The sequence below is a fragment of the Cygnus atratus genome, chromosome Z, assembly GCF_013377495.2.
Source record: "Cygnus atratus isolate AKBS03 ecotype Queensland, Australia chromosome Z, CAtr_DNAZoo_HiC_assembly, whole genome shotgun sequence".
In the NCBI taxonomy this organism is placed as follows: domain Eukaryota; kingdom Metazoa; phylum Chordata; class Aves; order Anseriformes; family Anatidae; genus Cygnus; species Cygnus atratus.
In genome coordinates this window covers 34,934,592-34,952,686 of record NC_066396.1, presented here as the reverse complement: position 1 = coordinate 34,952,686, position 18,095 = coordinate 34,934,592, and the positions used below count along the sequence as shown (strand labels likewise).

Sequence of the window (18,095 nt, the reverse complement as noted above, 5' to 3'; positions counted from 1 at the left end):
TGCTAACTTTTTACATATTTTTAAATGTCACTTATAGCACGGCTGAAAAAAAAAGTCATCCCTTAAGTCTAAACCACACCACGATTGCAAGTCTGCAATCAACTCCCACTAATAGTCCAGTTATGGTTAAAACAGTGTCTCTATTTCTACCTTTTGATGCAAGCTTATAATGAATGTGTTTTTCAGTATTGTTTTCATTAAAAAAAAAAAGAAAAAAAAAGAAAGAAAAAAGGAGTAAGATAATAGTTTTATATGGCATTTTTAAGACTTTTTGCCCTGCATCAGACTTTCTTATGAGAAGGTCCATGAATGACTTAAGCTTTATGTTTACCTATATTTCAAAAGCAAATATCAAATTCATTTATTTAGCTCTTTCTTGTAGTGTCACTATTTTATAACAATTAAAGTACAATTTTCCATATTTTACAATGGAGTGCACAGCAATAGTTCATGCTTTATACTAATGTATGCCGAACTATTGTATAGTATATAGATCAATGTTGTTAAAATAGCAGTATTGGAGTATTTAGATCACAGATTCCCAGTGGTCTACATTTTGTTTGCTTTGACATTATTAAACTTAATCTGTTTCTTTTACTGTGATTGTAATTACTATATTTGCATGGCTGAAAAGTTTGGGTTTTTTTTGGTTGAGTTCTATTAACTCTGTTTGCATGTTGTTTTTTGAGCTTGGTATTTCATGTGCAGGCAGCAGAGCACCTTCTATTGAATTCAATAATTATGCAGAATCAATAAGTTTTTTTCTTTGTGTTTGTTGTTTCTTTGATATGGCCTCTAGGATGCTGCAGGCAAGGTGCTGGACCGCTGGGCAATCATGTCCAGGGAAGAAGAGATCATTACCCTTCAGCAGTTCCTGAGATTTGGAGAAACCAAATCCATTGTGGAGCTGATGGCAATTCAAGAAAAAGAAGGGCAGGCTGTGGCTGTGCCATCTTCAAAGACAGATTCAGATATAAGAACTTTTATTGAAAGCAATAATCGCACCAGGAGCCCAAGTCTCCTTGCTCACCTGGAGAATAGCAACCCTTCCAGCATTCATCATTTTGAAAACATCCCGAATAGCCTTGCATTCCTGCTTCCATTCCAGTACATAAATCCAGTCTCTGCTCCGCTGCTGGGGCTGCCTCCAAATGGCCTCCTGCTGGAACAGCCAGCAATGAGGCTCCGTGAACCAAGCCTTACAACCCAAAATGAATATAATGAGAGCAGTGAATCTGAAGTTTCCCCTACACCTTTCAAGAATGAGCAAACATCCAGCAGGAATGCTTTGACCAGCATCACAAATGTTGAACCCAAAACTGAGCCAGCCTGTGTCTCTCCTGTTCAGACACCTACGCCTGTCAATGATTTATCGAAACCAGAACATACTAAAAGCTCGTTCCGCATTCACAGAATGAGGAGAATGGGGTCTGCCTCCAGAAAAGGAAGAGTGTTTTGTAATGCATGTGGCAAAACTTTCTATGACAAAGGTACTCTTAAAATCCACTACAATGCCGTTCACCTCAAAATCAAGCACCGGTGCACTATTGAGGGCTGCAACATGGTCTTCAGCTCTCTCAGAAGCCGCAATCGTCACAGTGCTAACCCCAACCCCCGCCTCCACATGCCTATGCTAAGGAATAATCGAGACAAAGATCTAATTCGTGCTACATCAGGTGCTGCCACTCCAGTCATAGCAAGTACAAAATCCAACCTAACTTTAACAAGCCCTGGGCGTCCACCGATGGGATTTACCACTCCCCCTCTAGACCCTGTGCTACAGAATCCTCTTCCCAGCCAGCTGGTGTTTCCAGCTTTAAAGACTGTCCAACCTGTTCCTCCTTTTTACAGAAATTTACTTACTTCTGGAGAGATGGTGAGTCCTCCAACCTCCCTCCCTACCAGTCCAATAATACCAGCATCAAGTGGCATGGAGCAGCATGCCCCTCCTCCTTCAGAGTCATCGATTCCATCAGTGCTGATGCCCACTCCAGAGCCTAATACTGATCTTGCCCCGAAGAAGAAGCCAAGGAAGTCAAGCATGCCAGTTAAAATAGAAAAGGAAGTTATTGATACTGCCGATGAGTTTGATGATGAAGATGAAGAGGTGAATGACAGCAGTACAATGGTGAATGACATTGGTCATGACAATCACTGCCATTCTCAGGAAGAAATGAGCCCAGGCCTGTCAGTGAAAGACTTTTCTAAAACTGACAGAAGCAGATGTATTACCCGACCAGATATAAGAAGGGCAGACAGCATGACGTCAGAAGACCAAGAGCATGACAGAGACTATGAAAATGAGTCGGAGTCATCAGAGCCCAAATTGTGTGAGGAATCCATGGAAGGTGATGATCGCCTCCATGAACCTGGTGAAAAATCTATGATGCATAGTGACAGACCAGATGAAAACCACAATGACTCTTCTAACCAGGATGTCATTAAGGTGAAGGAAGAGTATACAGACCCTACATATGATATGTTCTACATGAGCCAATATGGACTGTACAATGGAGGCAGTGCCAGTATGGCTGCCCTTCATGAAAGTTTTGCATCCACATTCAACTATAGCAGCCCTCAGAAGTTCTCCCCAGAAGGTGAAATGTGCTCAAGCCCAGACCCCAAGATCTGCTACGTGTGCAAGAAGAGTTTCAAGAGTTCCTACAGTGTGAAACTTCACTACAGGAACGTTCATTTAAAAGAAATGCATGTCTGCACGGTGGCTGGCTGTAACGCTGCGTTCCCATCACGGAGAAGCAGAGACAGGTCAGTAAATATTAATTGATTTTCTACATTATTAAATGTGTTGAATTATGTAGGAATAGGCAGTTTAGGGTACATGAAGAAATAGAGAGAGGCACAATAATGACAAGTGACAATCATGTTCCCATGACATTGAGAGAGTTTTATCACTTCAAGATTTTCATTGTTGCTTGGCATTCAGAATAGTATATGTTGTGCCATCCTCTTAAGTGACTGGCAAGATAATAAATATCATTATTCTTTCTGTGTACCTGTGACTATGTGTACTTCTCTTTATAAGCTGCAACTTATTACATTTATCCTCTTCTCCCTGCAGCTTTTAAATCTAGAAAAGCTTCTATTAAATATATAGCAAATAATATACAATGGAAATATCTTTATGCATGCATAGAAGTAGGAAGGAGGGGAAGGGATGGATGGACAGTTGGATGAATGGGTGGAGAGAGAGAGAATGGAAGGATTGGAATAAAAGAATGATTTCCATCCCAACAGGGTGATATAGAAGCAAACAGGAAACATTAAAAGAATAGTCTTTCTTCTCTTCAATTTTTAAAATTAGCAAGAACAAGTAAATATTAAGAAAATAATTGTCTCTTTTTAGGAATGTATACATGTCTCGGTCCTCTATGGTTATTTAGTCCACTTTCTTTTCTTCTCTGAGCAAGTCCCTTCCCTACTGGTTGGAATAATGCACACTCAGACAGAAGAGACTAGACCCCTACATATTGTTAAGATCAACCCAGGGTATATTCTGCTGGTCCTTCAAATGACATCATGCCCAAGCTATGCTGCATCAATACTGAAACAGTTGGGCTTAAACAGAAGCAGCTGGTCCTTAAACTCTTAGGTTTATATATACACACACTATTCTTTTTGATTCCTGAGGAAAATGTAATCTAAATGGAATTTCTCAAGGTGGTAGGATAATGCAGTTATTTCATAGTTATGGATAAAAGCTCTCACATGTGATGATGATCATATTGTCACATAACAAAATCTCTCTGGTTCATGGAGTGATGGAGAGATTGGGTCATCTCTTTTCCTTTATTTGTGTTTCATATTTTTTCATTATGCTGTAAAGATTCAGCAGACACAGGAAGGAAATTAAACCTAGTTAAGTATCTCACACACAGCTCTTTTTTTTTTTTTTTTTTCATTGAAATTGATGGGGTTTGAAAGTGAATATATCTTGTAATACAAAATGAAAGCAACTTAGTGCTGAGGAGACTAAGGAGACAAAATTTGCTTTTTTGATGGAGTCCAGTCCCTGACTATCTCATATATTCTCTTCCAATTTATAAAATTCCCTGAAAAGAAGAAGAAGAACCATTAGAAAACAATTTCAAAACAGACAAGGATGATCTAGAAAGTTTGCTTTACAGTAGGAAGAAACCACTGGGCATCAAGCAGGGAAAAGTGAATTAAGACTTCATTCTTTGGGTGTCTTGGTAACTTTTATGAGACTTGAGTTTGACAAAGGAAGAGGATGAGTCAATGGCATACTTCGTTCTGAGTTTAGATATGTTCAATTCCTGAAACTGCACAGGTTCTGTTAGTCCAAAATTTGGCTTGGTTGGACTGTTTCCTCAAGTAAATTAGTGAAATGTTAATCTTATACTAGGCAAAACAGCTTTGGATTCAGTGCATGAATTACGAAGTGACTAGATTTAGAATTTGGAACATTGTGCAATGTTAAATTTCAGAAGAAAACCATTGATAGATTATGCTAATAATAAAGGTAGTATATTAAAGATTTGTATGTCCTAACAAAGAGATGACTGTGATGATGTACATAAAATATTTCTGAGACATGAACATTCAAAATAGGACACATTTTGAAAATATTTCGAGAACTATGTAGGATACTTCTATTAAGCTTATTGAAAGTAAGCCATAAAATAAAAATCTATGATTCAGGAACTGAAAAAGCAGGCTGCATATTTAAGATAAAATTATTATTTACATATCATTTTGAGTTGTATAAGTCACAAAATCATCTTTTTATATCATTTCACCAGCAACATTCAGAATATGTTTCAGTTATTTGTTACACTTGGGACAACAGAAATTCATAAGCATGATATGTCCATTAATTGCAAAGATTTAACAGTGGTCATGCACTTCAGAAAATTTGAAGGAATGGTACAGTTTGTTTGCCCATTCAGGTTTGATGTTTTCCCAGGTTCATTAGAACCTCTGGTTAGCAAATTTTTCTGGAAATGCCTTGCAAGAGCCAAGTAATACTCTCATGGTTCTTGTTAATACTTTCAGACATTTGAGAGAAGTATCTTTGAAACTTCCTCCTGCTATCCAGTCTTGTCCAGAAATGCAATGTGTAGGACTGTACAGAAATGAAAGCATAGGTAGAGCATATAAAACAAAGTTGACAAAAGATTTAAGTAAACATTTTAAACATTATTTTCTATTTTTTTCTATTAAAAAAAAAAAAAGAAATTCATACAATACATTTAGGAAGCAGAATTTAACTTAATATATTCTTTTTGTAAACTGCTTAATAACCCAAAAGGTTTTTCCATACAATTTGGTATATAAATATAAGAAAATAAATGCATTTAGTTTAGAGAGAGGCATTACATAAGTTTACAAAGTCTAGCTCTTCAGATTTTGGACAGCCCCTCAAAATAATTGGGTAAAATGGCATTGCAAACTGAGAACGTCTGGTCACTTAAAGCAATTTCACTTAAAAGCTCAGAAACATTTTGCTATTAATTGCTGTAGAAGAAATAAAAAATAGCTACCTAAAGCACACAGTGAGTGTTACTGGACAAAATTTTTCATGTATTGCAGTTTCTTTCTTTTGGATACATTATCAAAAGTCTGTGTGATTTGCTTGTATTATGACTGAAATGATCGACTGACTTTTAAGTACCTAAAGAAGCTTAGAATTTTTTTGCTTCAAAAATTAAAATTAAATGATTTTTTCAGTACGATCTTATTAATGAAATGGGAGTTCTAGCTGTATTTATTATTAATAATATTATAGGTAATTGTATTAATAATATTAAAAATCATGTTATAACTAGTTAGAGAAATGTTCTAAAAAGAAAACACAAGCTTATGTGCGGATAAATAACATTGGTTGATCTTTTCTGTTTCATGTAAAGCCATCTGATATGGCTTCAGACCTTTTCCAGTGCAATTCTAGTTGATCAAATGGTTGACTATAGTCCCCCTATCTTGTACATACAAGAAACCGAATTGTTGACAGTGGCGGTAGCTGCTGCAAAACAGGCTTTGCAAGGGTGGGGTTTTGATACACATAGTTACCAGAGAGAGCAGATCATTCCAGGAGCAAACACAACACTGCTTTGAGTGATGGAGAGTTTTTTTATCCACGTATCACAGCTGCAACCCTTCATTGTGGAGCATATCCTGCAGCAGTGTGTGTTAAGTTTTGACTAAATTCAGCTTCACTGTTCCTAGATCAGCTGTGCGTAGGTCAAGTCCTGTACAAATATTCTTCTGCTGGAAAGGTTGGAATATCTTCTAAGATCTTTGAGTAAGCACTGCTATTCCTTGTAAATTAGGGTCAAGATAACCAGAAGACTCAGGAGTCCTACCTCACGTTTTTTCAATACAGGGCAGAGGAAAGCAAAGCAGAGTTCTTCCGTTTACTGTCAATGTCCCAGTACTTCTATTTTCCTTTCTAAACTTCAGCCTATATTAATGAATATCCAAAATACACTGAGCCTAGATTTTTTTTAATAGCTTTTTTTTTTCACCACTTTCTCAACTGCAAGTAACAGCACTCATCAAATCAATCTTATCCATACCTAGGTCTTTGATCTTTTTCCCAAATAGAGTATTACAACTGTCTCTCTTTTCCTTGAAACTCTATGCTTGTCAAAAACATTTTTTATTCCTTTCTTCACCTGCCACTCCCTGAATTAGCTGTTCATCCACTGCTGTTTCTATATCTGCTTCAAATGTCGTTTCTTCTAGAGGCAAGATGTACAGGCTATATCTTGTTGCAGGAAGGCAATGCAAAGTAAATAGTAAAGGAACCCATATTAAAAGTGATGTCAGTGATTAGGAGCAATGTCATGCCTGCTTTTAGAACAGAAAGACATCGTTTCCAAGGAAGTTTTTAGTAGGAAAAGACAAAGAAGGGAGGAAGATAAATTCCTGTGAGAACTTTGCACTTGAATGGAAAGAATTGTCTTTGGAAAGATAATTATTTCCAGACTCAGAAGAGGCCTGTCCTACGACTGAGGAGAAAAGGCCTGTGGCTCTGGCTGCTGGATTCCCCTGGGATCTGCTTCCCAGCCTCATCTGTGAGTCCTGCTCCAGCAAATACTGACTTTGCCTTACAAAGAAATAGGTGTGGTTGCTCCTTGAAGGCAGCACTGAGCTACAGATGCTCAGGAAATGATTCTGAGCTGCAGATTAGACATGGAGACAGGAAGAGGGAATAGTTACTTCCTGTCCAAAGGGGACAGTAATGCCAAAGTTTCAACTGCGTCTATGCTGGAGAGCACACACACAGAGGTGAAGATCTAGAAGATGAAGTTTAGAGCTTTTAGCTTGGTTTCTGGCTCTTGCCTTTTACAGCCAAGAAATTTGTGGTCAAAACCACTCATGGAACAGGATGCCTGGTGGATCTTCTTCCATGGGTAATTCTTGTTGAGGAGCTACTGTTAGATCTTTAAGAGAAATACAGACATCTCCTCTGTCAGCCTTATTGCACGGTAAATGCACATTTCACCTCAGTACTGGCACTAAATTAGTTCAGAAACACTGAATCTGTGTTTCTTAGGCTACAACACATTAGTAACAATATGTTACCTCGTTTTTCTTTCTCTCAATGTACATGAGATAAATTAATGTTCAGTGTACCTGCTTGGAGGAGCAAAACAACAACTTTTCACTTTCCTTTTTTTCTACTAAAGTAGGAATATTAATTGTTCAGATTTGTCTTTAATTTTTTTCTCACGAAGTGAGTGTGGGTGTGTATGTTCCACAAGATGAGAAAGGTGGTTGAGCCCCATGAATAAATTTTAAAACAAAATAATATCTGCTTAGGGTGACTTATAAATAAATATGAGGCAACTATTGGTGCCAAGTGTGATCATGCCACTTCATTGCTAGTTAAATCAGTCCAGATTTAAACATGTAAACTCTTTGATTTGAATGGAGCATGACATCTGTAGGTGGTTTATTAAAACCTGCTGATGTCTCCAGAACTAAATTTGTGTGGATATAGGCCTCTGGGTAGTTGTATTGAAGAAAGAGACATACTTTTTGTCTGGTTACCTGACTTCCAGCCCTGTACAGGTGTGCTTGAATAAATTAACATCAGTTACCTGTGATGAGCCAGTGCATACATTATCAAGGGAGGTGAAGATGTGAGAAACGTGCTACCTACCTCCTGTTATCACCTTCTTGACAAAACAGCACCCATTTTTTTATCATCCTACTATGCTTGGAATCTTGTACAGATAACATTTTAGGGAATTATTTTCTATGAACGCTTTCAATTCTAAGAAGAGATAGCTCCAAGAAATAAGTTATTTCACACCAGTCCATGATAACTATTACTATATTTCCCCTAATATAGTTAGCTGTCACATACAGCTTTAATTTCCTCCAATAAGAACAATGAAATAGGGTTTTAAGACATTAGGTGTTTGATGAACCATTTGTCAAGAGACAAAAGGGCTTTTTTCTACATTTTTAAAATACAAACTTATTTACACAGGTACTGCTGTTTCTAGATGTGATGCAGTTCATGAAGAGACTAGCCGCATATCCAATACAATTGTATGAACCATTAGGTCTGCTATTGGAGAGTCGCTAACATTTGTGCCATCACTAATGTTTACTTAACCCTTTAACTCTTTTTTAACCCAAGAGAACCTGGATCATAAAGAAACGTTTTGTGCCACCATTAACACAGATGTTAGCCTCTTTCATGAGTAATCATGGTGAACACAGAGGGACTACCTACAACACTGCATGCTCACCAATGTGAACAAGAGAAGATGAATTGAAACTTGAATGCATAGAAATAACTTATTCCTTTTTTTTTTTTTAAATAAATTAATAAATAACCAAGCCCTGAAGAGGCTACTTATATGAGTAAATGTTGCAGAATTAGCGAATCAGCTTTGGCATGGACAGAGGTGTTTTCTGCAGCTACACATGTCCATTTGTTTTGGGTTTGAGTTGGAGGCTGTGGTGGTTAGGCAGGAACTGCCAGAATGGAAAAGCAGAGACATCTGGGGAAGAAACCTTGTGAAATTGCTCAGCTGGGAGTCTTGCAAAATAGTTAATCTTTGTAGACATTTTCCATTTCTGGTATAGCTTAGTAAGGACATAGTAACGGGTGCCCTTTTAGAGTGGAGAAAAACAAGAGGCAAGGTGTGTGTCTCTTGGGGGGTGAAAGGAGTTGCTAAATCTTCTGGTAAGGAATGGTCTGCATCTGCAGGGTCGTGATCTTCATGCTGACCTGTGGTCAAGACGGAGAGGATCGAAAGCAGTAGAACGTGGCAGTGGATAGGTGCTATCACTTCTCCAACAAGTCATTTGGAGAGGCTCGGAAATATAGGAACTGCAGGAACAGCAAGGAGAGAGAAGTTTGTTGGGGTAGGACGGAAGGGCTGTTTAATGTGTGGCAAAGAAAAAAATTTGAATCCTGCAGTGCTTAAGGTTAAGTTGGTAGTGGAAGTTTGCCTGGAAATACAATTACAGTAAGAAGATGTGAATTTATGTTTGTGGGAATACCAGTGCCTGATGAGATATACCTGTTTCTGGAACATATCCTCTAAAACAAAGAGGTCTCATTCAAGGCATTGTCATTGTTTCTTCCTTTCGGGGATTATTGATTATCTTCTCAAAATTTGCAAGGGTGGGAGAGAAAAGCTGTAGGGACAGTGGGCTTGGAAATTCGCAGCCGTGAGGCTTCATCCTTGTCCAGGTTGGAGGTAAAGATATACATGTCCCTAAAAGACAACCATCATATATACATACATGATACATTCATTAGCTGTGCTTATCTGTCTGACAAAAGAAACTGTCACCAGAAGAGGCAAACATTACATCAGTCTAACCAAAGATTACTTCTGGATGAGGCCATTTCGTTAATGCCATCCCCTTAATAGCGATGATGCTCCCACCTCTACATTTGAGCCATTTCATTCATTAGAACATGAATTTAGTGACTCTTGTTATATCTGAATTTAAACTTTTAGCTGAAAAATAAGAAAATTTATGAAGCACATCCTATGACCTAGAAAAAAAAGTCCTGACCCTGACCTTCCCTTCTGACCCAGAAGGGAAAAAATACTAACACTTGTAGATGACTCAAGATAACTACAACATATTTTGGAGGATAGGGTTTTGGTCTTGTCAGTATATCTGGACAGAAGTAGACACTGTGCACAGTTGGCCTCAGCCCAAAGATGCAATCATTCTTAGGATTCATGAGGTCAATGGATATTTTTTAAAGTTGCATTATGCAACTGATGACCAATATGCTAAAACAAAGCCCATTCAGGTTCCTATCCCATTGCATTTTGACAGTTTAAGGTTGGTTGGATCTCAGGTTGTTTGGCTAAGAATTACAGGGACCCTTTTGCTGTAGTCTCTGATGTCTGAAGATGTATGAGGAGGGAGTGTTCTGCATTGGGGTACGTTTTAACGAAAAGATGTTGCTTAAAAATGTTTGGCAATTTATGGGACCTGGAAATCAAATAAAAACCAACAACAAAAAAAGACCTCCCTCAATCTGGGAGACCTTTTCATAGTTATACAAGCTGCCAGTGCTTAGAAAATATGAGAGGGGATAATAGTAGAGCCTGTCATTACAGCATTATACTGTGCAGTTAGAAAATGTTACGGGGAAAGATATAACCAGACTGCTATGTACTTATCTCAGGGTGATCCTGAAGGAAGAGGTGCAGAGTTACCAATGAGTTAAATATTCGACTGCATCAGGAGAAGACTGTGTACTGTGCAAGCACTGCAAACTTTCTGTGCATGGCTTTTCTGTCCTGTGCTTCTCTTCGGGAGAGACGGCCAGCTGTGCCACACACTGTGTGCCAGTAGTAGTGATACTACACCGCAGGTACTGCAGTGGAAACTGCTCACTTGCATGCCAGCAGGTACACATGAAAGGTTCCCAATGCCACTAGAGATACCTCTGACAGTCTACTAGGTCCCAAGGTAACACACAGGGATATCTCATGTGCGCTACCACTTATAGATTCTCACATGCTGTTTTAATGGTGAACAGTGAATACTTCCTGACAGAAGTTTGTACCCCACCACTTCTAACAAAATCTAAGGCTTTTAGCAGTGCCTTCTAATTTCCAGCAACATCTAAATGAGCACCTTGCCTTGTGCTAAGGAATCTTTCCTTCCCTTCCCTTCCCTTCCCTTCCCTTCCCTGCCCTGCCCTGCCCTGCCCTGCCCTGCCCTGCCCTGCCCTGCCCTGCCCTGCCCTGCCCTGCCCTTCCCTGCTCTTCCTTCCAATTCCCTTCCCTTCCCTTCCCTTCCCTTCCCTTCCCTTCCCTTCCCTTCCCTTCCCTTCCCTTCCCTTCCCTTCCCTTCCCTTCCCTTCCCTTCCCTTCCCTTCCCTTCCCTTCCCTTCCCTTCCCTTCCCTTCCCTTCCCTTCCCTTCCCTTCCCTTCCCTTCCCTTCCCTTCCCTTCCCTTCCCTTCCCTTCCCTTCCCTTCCCTTCCCTTCTCTTCTCTTCTCCTTTTCTTTTCTTTTTTCTTTTTTCTTTTTTCTTTTTCTTTCCTTTCCTTTCCTTTCCTTTCCTTTCCTTTCCTTTCCTTTCCTTTCCTTTCCTTTCCTTTCCTTTCCTTTCCTTTCCTTTCCTTTCCTTTCCTTTCCTTTCCTTTCCTTTCCTTTCCTTTCCTCTCATTTCACATTTAAGCTAGCTCTAATAAGCATTATTTTAAAAGATCTGTCTAAGAAATAATTTAAAAAATTTGCCATAAGGCACCTGCAAGCTTCATATAAATGGACCTGGAAGAGAAATGAAAGAGATTTGCCAAAAATGTACACTGTCATAAAAAGGAAAGGATTGCAGGACTCTGTTGGCCTTGTGTATAAAATTGAAAGTGCTTCATTTTGTATGGGGGGAAGCAGAGGAACAGAAAGAAAGATGAGATTGTTATAAGAAGATTTTTTTTTTCTGTCACTTTTCTTTTGCTTTTTTGTTTGTTTGTTTGTTTGGAAGAGAAAGGAAAAAGAAAATAACTAAACTGTATGTCCATGCCAAATTGTATGAGTCTTACACATGAGCTGTAAATTATGTTTTTGTTTGTTTGTTTGTTTGTTTTCTTTTTCCAGTGTTACTGATTTTGACTCTAGTATTTTACAAACTTTATTGCTTATTTTATTAACTAGGGAAAAATGTTGCCCATTTGTGGTTCAGTACATTTTTCCTTTCTCTTCCTTTCTTGGCCCCTCCCCCTTTGTTTGCCAAAATAAAAAAGCAATTACACTTTAGCCACTTACAACGGAAAATGCAAATGGGAGATATTTAATTTTGCTGCCCATAAATGTTACATCGTACTTCTGTGTTTACAACAAAAAATGTGGAAATAAAAATAGCTCAAGCATTAGCTCAAGCATATATATGTATGCATGTGTGTCTGTGTATGTGTGTACTGAAAGAGAGACCTATATATAGCTATGTTGGTAGATAAAGATCTAAAAATGCAACGTATAGAAAGAGAACTTAGATTGCCACTCAGAAAAGGTAAATGAGCCCTTGTTTCAAGGCAGAGATGCATGCAGATGATACATTATGTAAGACCCAGAATCAAGATTTGATGAGGGACAGAGGCAGGTCCTGGCAGGAAAGATAACAGATCCTGCCTTGGAAGTCTCTCAGGTCTGATAGCCAGATAGGGGAGCAGCACTAATTCTGCAGCCTTTTTAGTCTGTTCTGTCACAGAAGGGGCACTGCTGGGTCAGTCAGCTCACTAGTAATTGTGTTTTACAGACTTCTAAAGCAATTGGCTCAGTCAGTCCCAATTCAATAAAAGTGGAGAGCAAGAGTGAGAGCGCTTTTGTTCTATTTTTTACTTGAAATTATTTCATTCAGCAGTCTGTCTTTTTTATTACCAGGATTTGACATTAGCACTCCAAGCTATATTAGCATCCATTTCAGCAGTTCAGTAATGGTATTAAAAAAACACTTAACTTCAACGGTGAATGGTTGTATGACAGTACCATAAAAATCCACATTAAAAAAAAACTTATGTATTTGTCCCTGCAAATTATTTTTCACTTGTTTAACCACTTCAAAACTATACTGTCTTGACTGGTGTTTGCAAGAGCTCTAGCAGCAGGGAGAGCTTGTAAAGGAGCTGAGAAGCAACTGCAGCAACAATGGCATGAAAGGAAAAATGAAGACATTTAAAGAAGAAGAAAAATGTAATAGGAATACACAAGCACACACACATGCACAAGACAGACCTCTCATTTTGGGTGGGTGCCTGTCATTCATCAACAGAAGTGAGATTTTAAACTCAGATCACCCAAGGTAAAATCTTTGGCATCTTCCGCATTTCAGGGATTTAATTTTGAACCCAGCACTCTCCAAGCTTGGGACGGCAGCCTAACTACCTTGGCACTGCAGCATACTCATAAATGACTGCATTAGGTTCTAAATTTTGATTAAACATTCTGTAATTAATCAATGGTAGACATGAAGCAGTTGGCAAGGTCCAGAGCTGCAAAATGTTTAAGACATAAAACATTACAAAGTAATTAGAATGTGCTCCTTCAAGAGAAGGATTGCCTTCAATAAAGAGGTAAATGATAGCATCATGTTTATTGTGGACGTAGGCAGCCAGTGCAATATGATAAACTGCAGGAGATACACATATCAGTAATCATCCACATTATTAGTGTCATTAATCATAATTCTAAAAATATGACAGCAGCAGCCAACTTTTTGACCAATTTTGCCTCTGCCTGTTGGCCGTTATAACTTCACTAATAGACTGCAGAGCTCCTGTGCGTGGCAGTTTGCATTGAGAATGGAAGGTTAATTATATTTGAGCTGCTGATTCCTTCTCTCCTTGGAAAAGACTGAGCACTTTGACAATCCCAAGAGCTCACTGCTGTTAAACCAGTAAAAGTACTTTATTGAAATTTTCTTTGTTGGTCAGGAATGAGTAGATGTTTCAAATGAGATATAAGCGCCAGGCTGGGACGGCCGCTAATGTTTCTTCCAAAATAATCCTTGGACAGCAAGCTGAACTCATACTTCCCTTAGATATCTTTGCACAGTCTCCTGTGGATGGGTAAAAAGTTGAGAATTTAATAACTGCTGACAACAGTATGTATGGAAGAATCTCGGAGGATTGAAATTACTGAGAAGTTGGGGTGTCAGTGAGGGGAGGTTATAGGATAATCAGCTATCAGTTGACCTGAAAGGGATACTTATTTAGTAATGTAAAATTACTAATAGAGCAACCCTGTTGAAGTGCCACATCAAATTTGGTTTTATAGTTCCTCTGGTATTATATATATAAAACCAGCATTTTTAGACAAACAAAGCAGTGGGAATTAGAATTGCCCTTGCATTGTCACCAAAAGAAATGGTTTGCATATTTGTCTTGGAACCTGAAATCAGACAAATCTATCCCTAAATCTTAGGGTTTGTTATGAACTTGGACTTATGATAAAACTACTAAAGAGTTTATGAATTTTCTAAGCAAACCATGCAATAATGCTTTGTTATGCACCAGTATTTGGGAGAAAATAGTTGTTTTCAGAGCAGAGTTAGAGGAAGCTAGCTCTTCTGACTAAATTTTGTCTTTAGATTTTTGCACTTACCGAAACTTGAAACTCAGTAAAATTCATGAGTGGGATGCTGAACTGAAGGGACTGATTGCAGAAAAAACTTGTGAAATTATCACATTTTGCATGGCTCTTATTAGAGTAAAATAAAATGAAAGCTATACACTTCTGATTATAAAATTTAGATCATGTTGTATTTGGGTGGTTTAAGTTCTAAAAGAAATATTAGTTCGTGCAATTGTAACTGAATATTGCCTCAGTACTTCTTAGGTTAAATACACTCTGTGTAAAGGACCAGCAAAACACCTCACCACACAGGAGATGAGCATCTAATGCATGTCTGCTATGCAGGACCTTCTACGATTTGCATGCATAGGGATAAACTTCAACACAGAGCATGCATAGATTGTAGAAACAGCTTATAGCAGTTGGACTGATTGTCAGAGTTGCTGAGCACCTGTAATTTCCATTGAAAGACCATGTGCCACGTGTGATGACCTTCTCCTGCATGTAACATTGCTACATTTAGTCAGTTCACTTAGGAAATATTCCATCAGATAAATCTTTTTATTCTAAACTTTGTCAGCCAGTCCGGATATTATACAAGAGTGCTAGCTATTTTGTAATTAGTCTGTTTTGCTTTCAGGCAGCTAGTAAATTGAGAGGTTGAAGTGTTGCAACACAATTTTGATCGTTTCTTTGTAACTTTGGCAAGAACACCAGTAGTTGTGCTTTTTGTTTGTAATATCTTTTGATGTTTAATGGACAACAATAGTAATATATTAAGAGTGCGACATGACCTCGATGCTTCTGAGCACACACAGCTGTTGGGAAAGTGTAATTCTGTTCACACCGTAAGGACCGTCTCACTAAACACCTCAACAGGTATGTACTGAATTATTGGGCCTTTCAAGATTCCTGAACCTGACAGATTTTACCTTTAAAATGATATGGTAGAAAACATTGCCATCAGCTATCAGTTCTACGTTTAACCTGAATATCTGCTTATATAGTAGGCTATCCTGCCTCCCCAAATGCCATCTCGATGTTAATAATTTTTACGCATTCCACGGCGATGACAAATTGTTTTCTGACTCTAACTCTGGATTAAGTATGCAAAAGGCATGTTTGCCACTGCCAACAAACCAATAATTCTCACTAACATCTTCAGAGTTACAACATTTATAAAGTTGCAAAGTGGAGTAAACAAACCATCTGTTTGGCTTTACCATATATGTCATGCTCTCTTATTAGCATATTACGATTCATTTAGTAAACAAATTTGGTGATTTCGTTCATGTCAAAGTTAGAGGGAGCTTGAAGATGATTAACATTCCTGGGACAGGCACATTAATACATTGCTTCCTCTGCAAAGTTAAATGGCTTCTCAGGAGAATCACCCCTTGTTGACAAGATGAGACTGTCAATTTTGTTTGCCTGCCACATTAGGGGCCGTAAGGGGATGGGAAGCTCAGAGAAAGAGGAGCAGTGTAGGCAGCATAATTCACTGCGAATTGAAAAAAGAAGTCTAATTCTGATAAATGGTCGACCCCAATACATCCTACCTGTTATTACAACAGACGTGCCGTATCTGTGCAGTAAATTAGTTAAACCCCTAAAGAGTTTGATGGGAGCTTATCTTCAAGTGAATAATTTGAGTGTAGAGGGAGCTGTCTTCGTGACCAGTGTGAGTGATTTGTTTCATATTGAAAAGGATTGAAATGACTGGGCTCCACATCTTTAATTTGCAAGAACTTGCTTGTCCTTTATTTCCTGCATTTAATAAGCAATTTTTTTTTTTACTTTTTTTAATAGGTGCTGAACTGTATTTTACCTTTTGGATTTTCTTCCTATGAAAGGTTAATATTTTTCAGATTCTATGCAATTTAAAGCCTCTAGGACTGATGTTATTACCCAAACTACTCATGTAAAAATGCCATGGTTTCAATGGGTGGCATAGCATTTTGTCTTTGCTCATTGTTCTAAAGTCTAGCCCCTATCTTTACTTTCTCTCTTGCACTTAGAGGCAAATTAAACAAGATCAGGTACATGGAAGTGCTAATGGACAGGTGAAAACCTTGGCCCTATTCAGATAAATGTGAATTCCATAATTTAGGTCAGATCATGGTTTCAACCTTTTTTTTATCTTTGCTTAGATTTATGTATTTTCTCATTTTTTAGATTAAAAACCAAGAAAGAAAGAAAGAAAGAAAGAAAGAAAGAAAGAAAGAAAGAAAGAAAGAAAAGCTGTATCAAAGACTACTCTGAAAGGGGCAAAATTAGGACAGTAACTGAGAAAATGATTTCTTTAACAGTTTCCATGAGTAATTAAATTCCAAGAACTGTTTCATTGTTGATTTTTTTGAGTAAATGGGGAAAATGATTGCTGCTTCATTCTTGAAGAAATGCCAGAATTAAGGCCATATCTTTCCTCATAAATATGCACACTGTTATATTTAGCCAGAGTCTTACTTTCTAGTTCTTTGATTTTAGCTGCATGAAACTCAGCACTTTCAGTCTGAAGAGATTCTGAGAAAGCATAAAATTCTGCATGTGCTTTCTGTTATGTTCATATATTCTGAGCCTTTTTGTGAGTTTCAGGCTTAGATAAGCAGTAAAGGAACATGAAATTGAGGTAAGACCACAATACTTTGCCATGTGAAGGATTAAAATTTTACAAAAATTTTAAATGAAATCGTAAATCTTAATTTTGAGCCTTTGAGGTGAAGAGAAACAAAGAGAACTTTGGTTTACATTTCATTATAGGCAAAAATGTGGGCTGAATACTGGGAAAAATTCTATTGAGCTAAACTTAGGTGTGGAAAAAGTCTCCTAGGAGGAATAATGACAGTTTTGTTGTTTATGATATTTTAAACATGTCTGACAGCACTTAGTTTTATTATGGCAGGAGGATAGTTTGTATGGAACCTGTACAACCTGGGCAGTTACCTCCATATTCAGCTTTAATAAGAAGTTTGCCAATCTCTACATAATTGGACATTGGACATGTATCCTGGCATTGCATTTTGTAGTAGAATCTTAAATCTGCTGAAAATTGTGTGGTTTCAGCTTCCATAAACAAATATTCTTTCTTCTTAAAAAGATACAAACTACTACCTGAAAAGAATAGGAATATTTATTGTTTAATTTTAATGCATTATATCTCCATCTATAATTTTATTGTATTACTTAGTGCTGGGATCAGTTATTGCAATTTAAAGCAAAGCTGCCCAACGACAGATGTTCCCTTTGCTATAAGTTCATGTCCATGATTTCTTTATGGTATTAGGATGATAGGGTTGGGTGATAGTAACATTACTTGGTCAAAACATTTGTTAGCTTGAAAACACATTTTTAAAACATCTGAAGTGTAGGAGATTGGGATAATTCTTGTATTTAGAAAGATAAGAAGAAAGGCTGTAAGGGACACAACAGAAAATGCTGAAATCATTCATTCCAGAATTCTGTTGAACAGTACAGTGGACTTTGATATCTGAGTGAGATTTTCATGAGGGAACTTTGTCACTTATGCTCAGCCAAGGAGGAAC

General features: G+C 37.9%; 1 protein-coding gene across 18 annotated transcripts in view; it reads left to right on the top strand.

Moving 5' to 3' along the window:
- BNC2 (basonuclin 2) overlaps nucleotides 1–18,095 on the top strand; it is a 354,372-nt gene that overhangs the window by 322,736 nt on the left and 13,541 nt on the right. For 17 of the 18 annotated variants that reach the window (XM_035558579.2, XM_050716583.1, XM_050716585.1 and 14 more), the window contains one exon: nucleotides 800–2,766. In XM_035558579.2, coding sequence (XP_035414472.1) covers nucleotides 800–2,766 — 1,967 coding nt within the window. Of the gene's footprint in view, nucleotides 1–799; nucleotides 2,767–16,362; nucleotides 16,407–18,095 lie in introns of all 18 variants that reach the window. The other variant, XM_035558598.2, reaches the window with a different exon arrangement.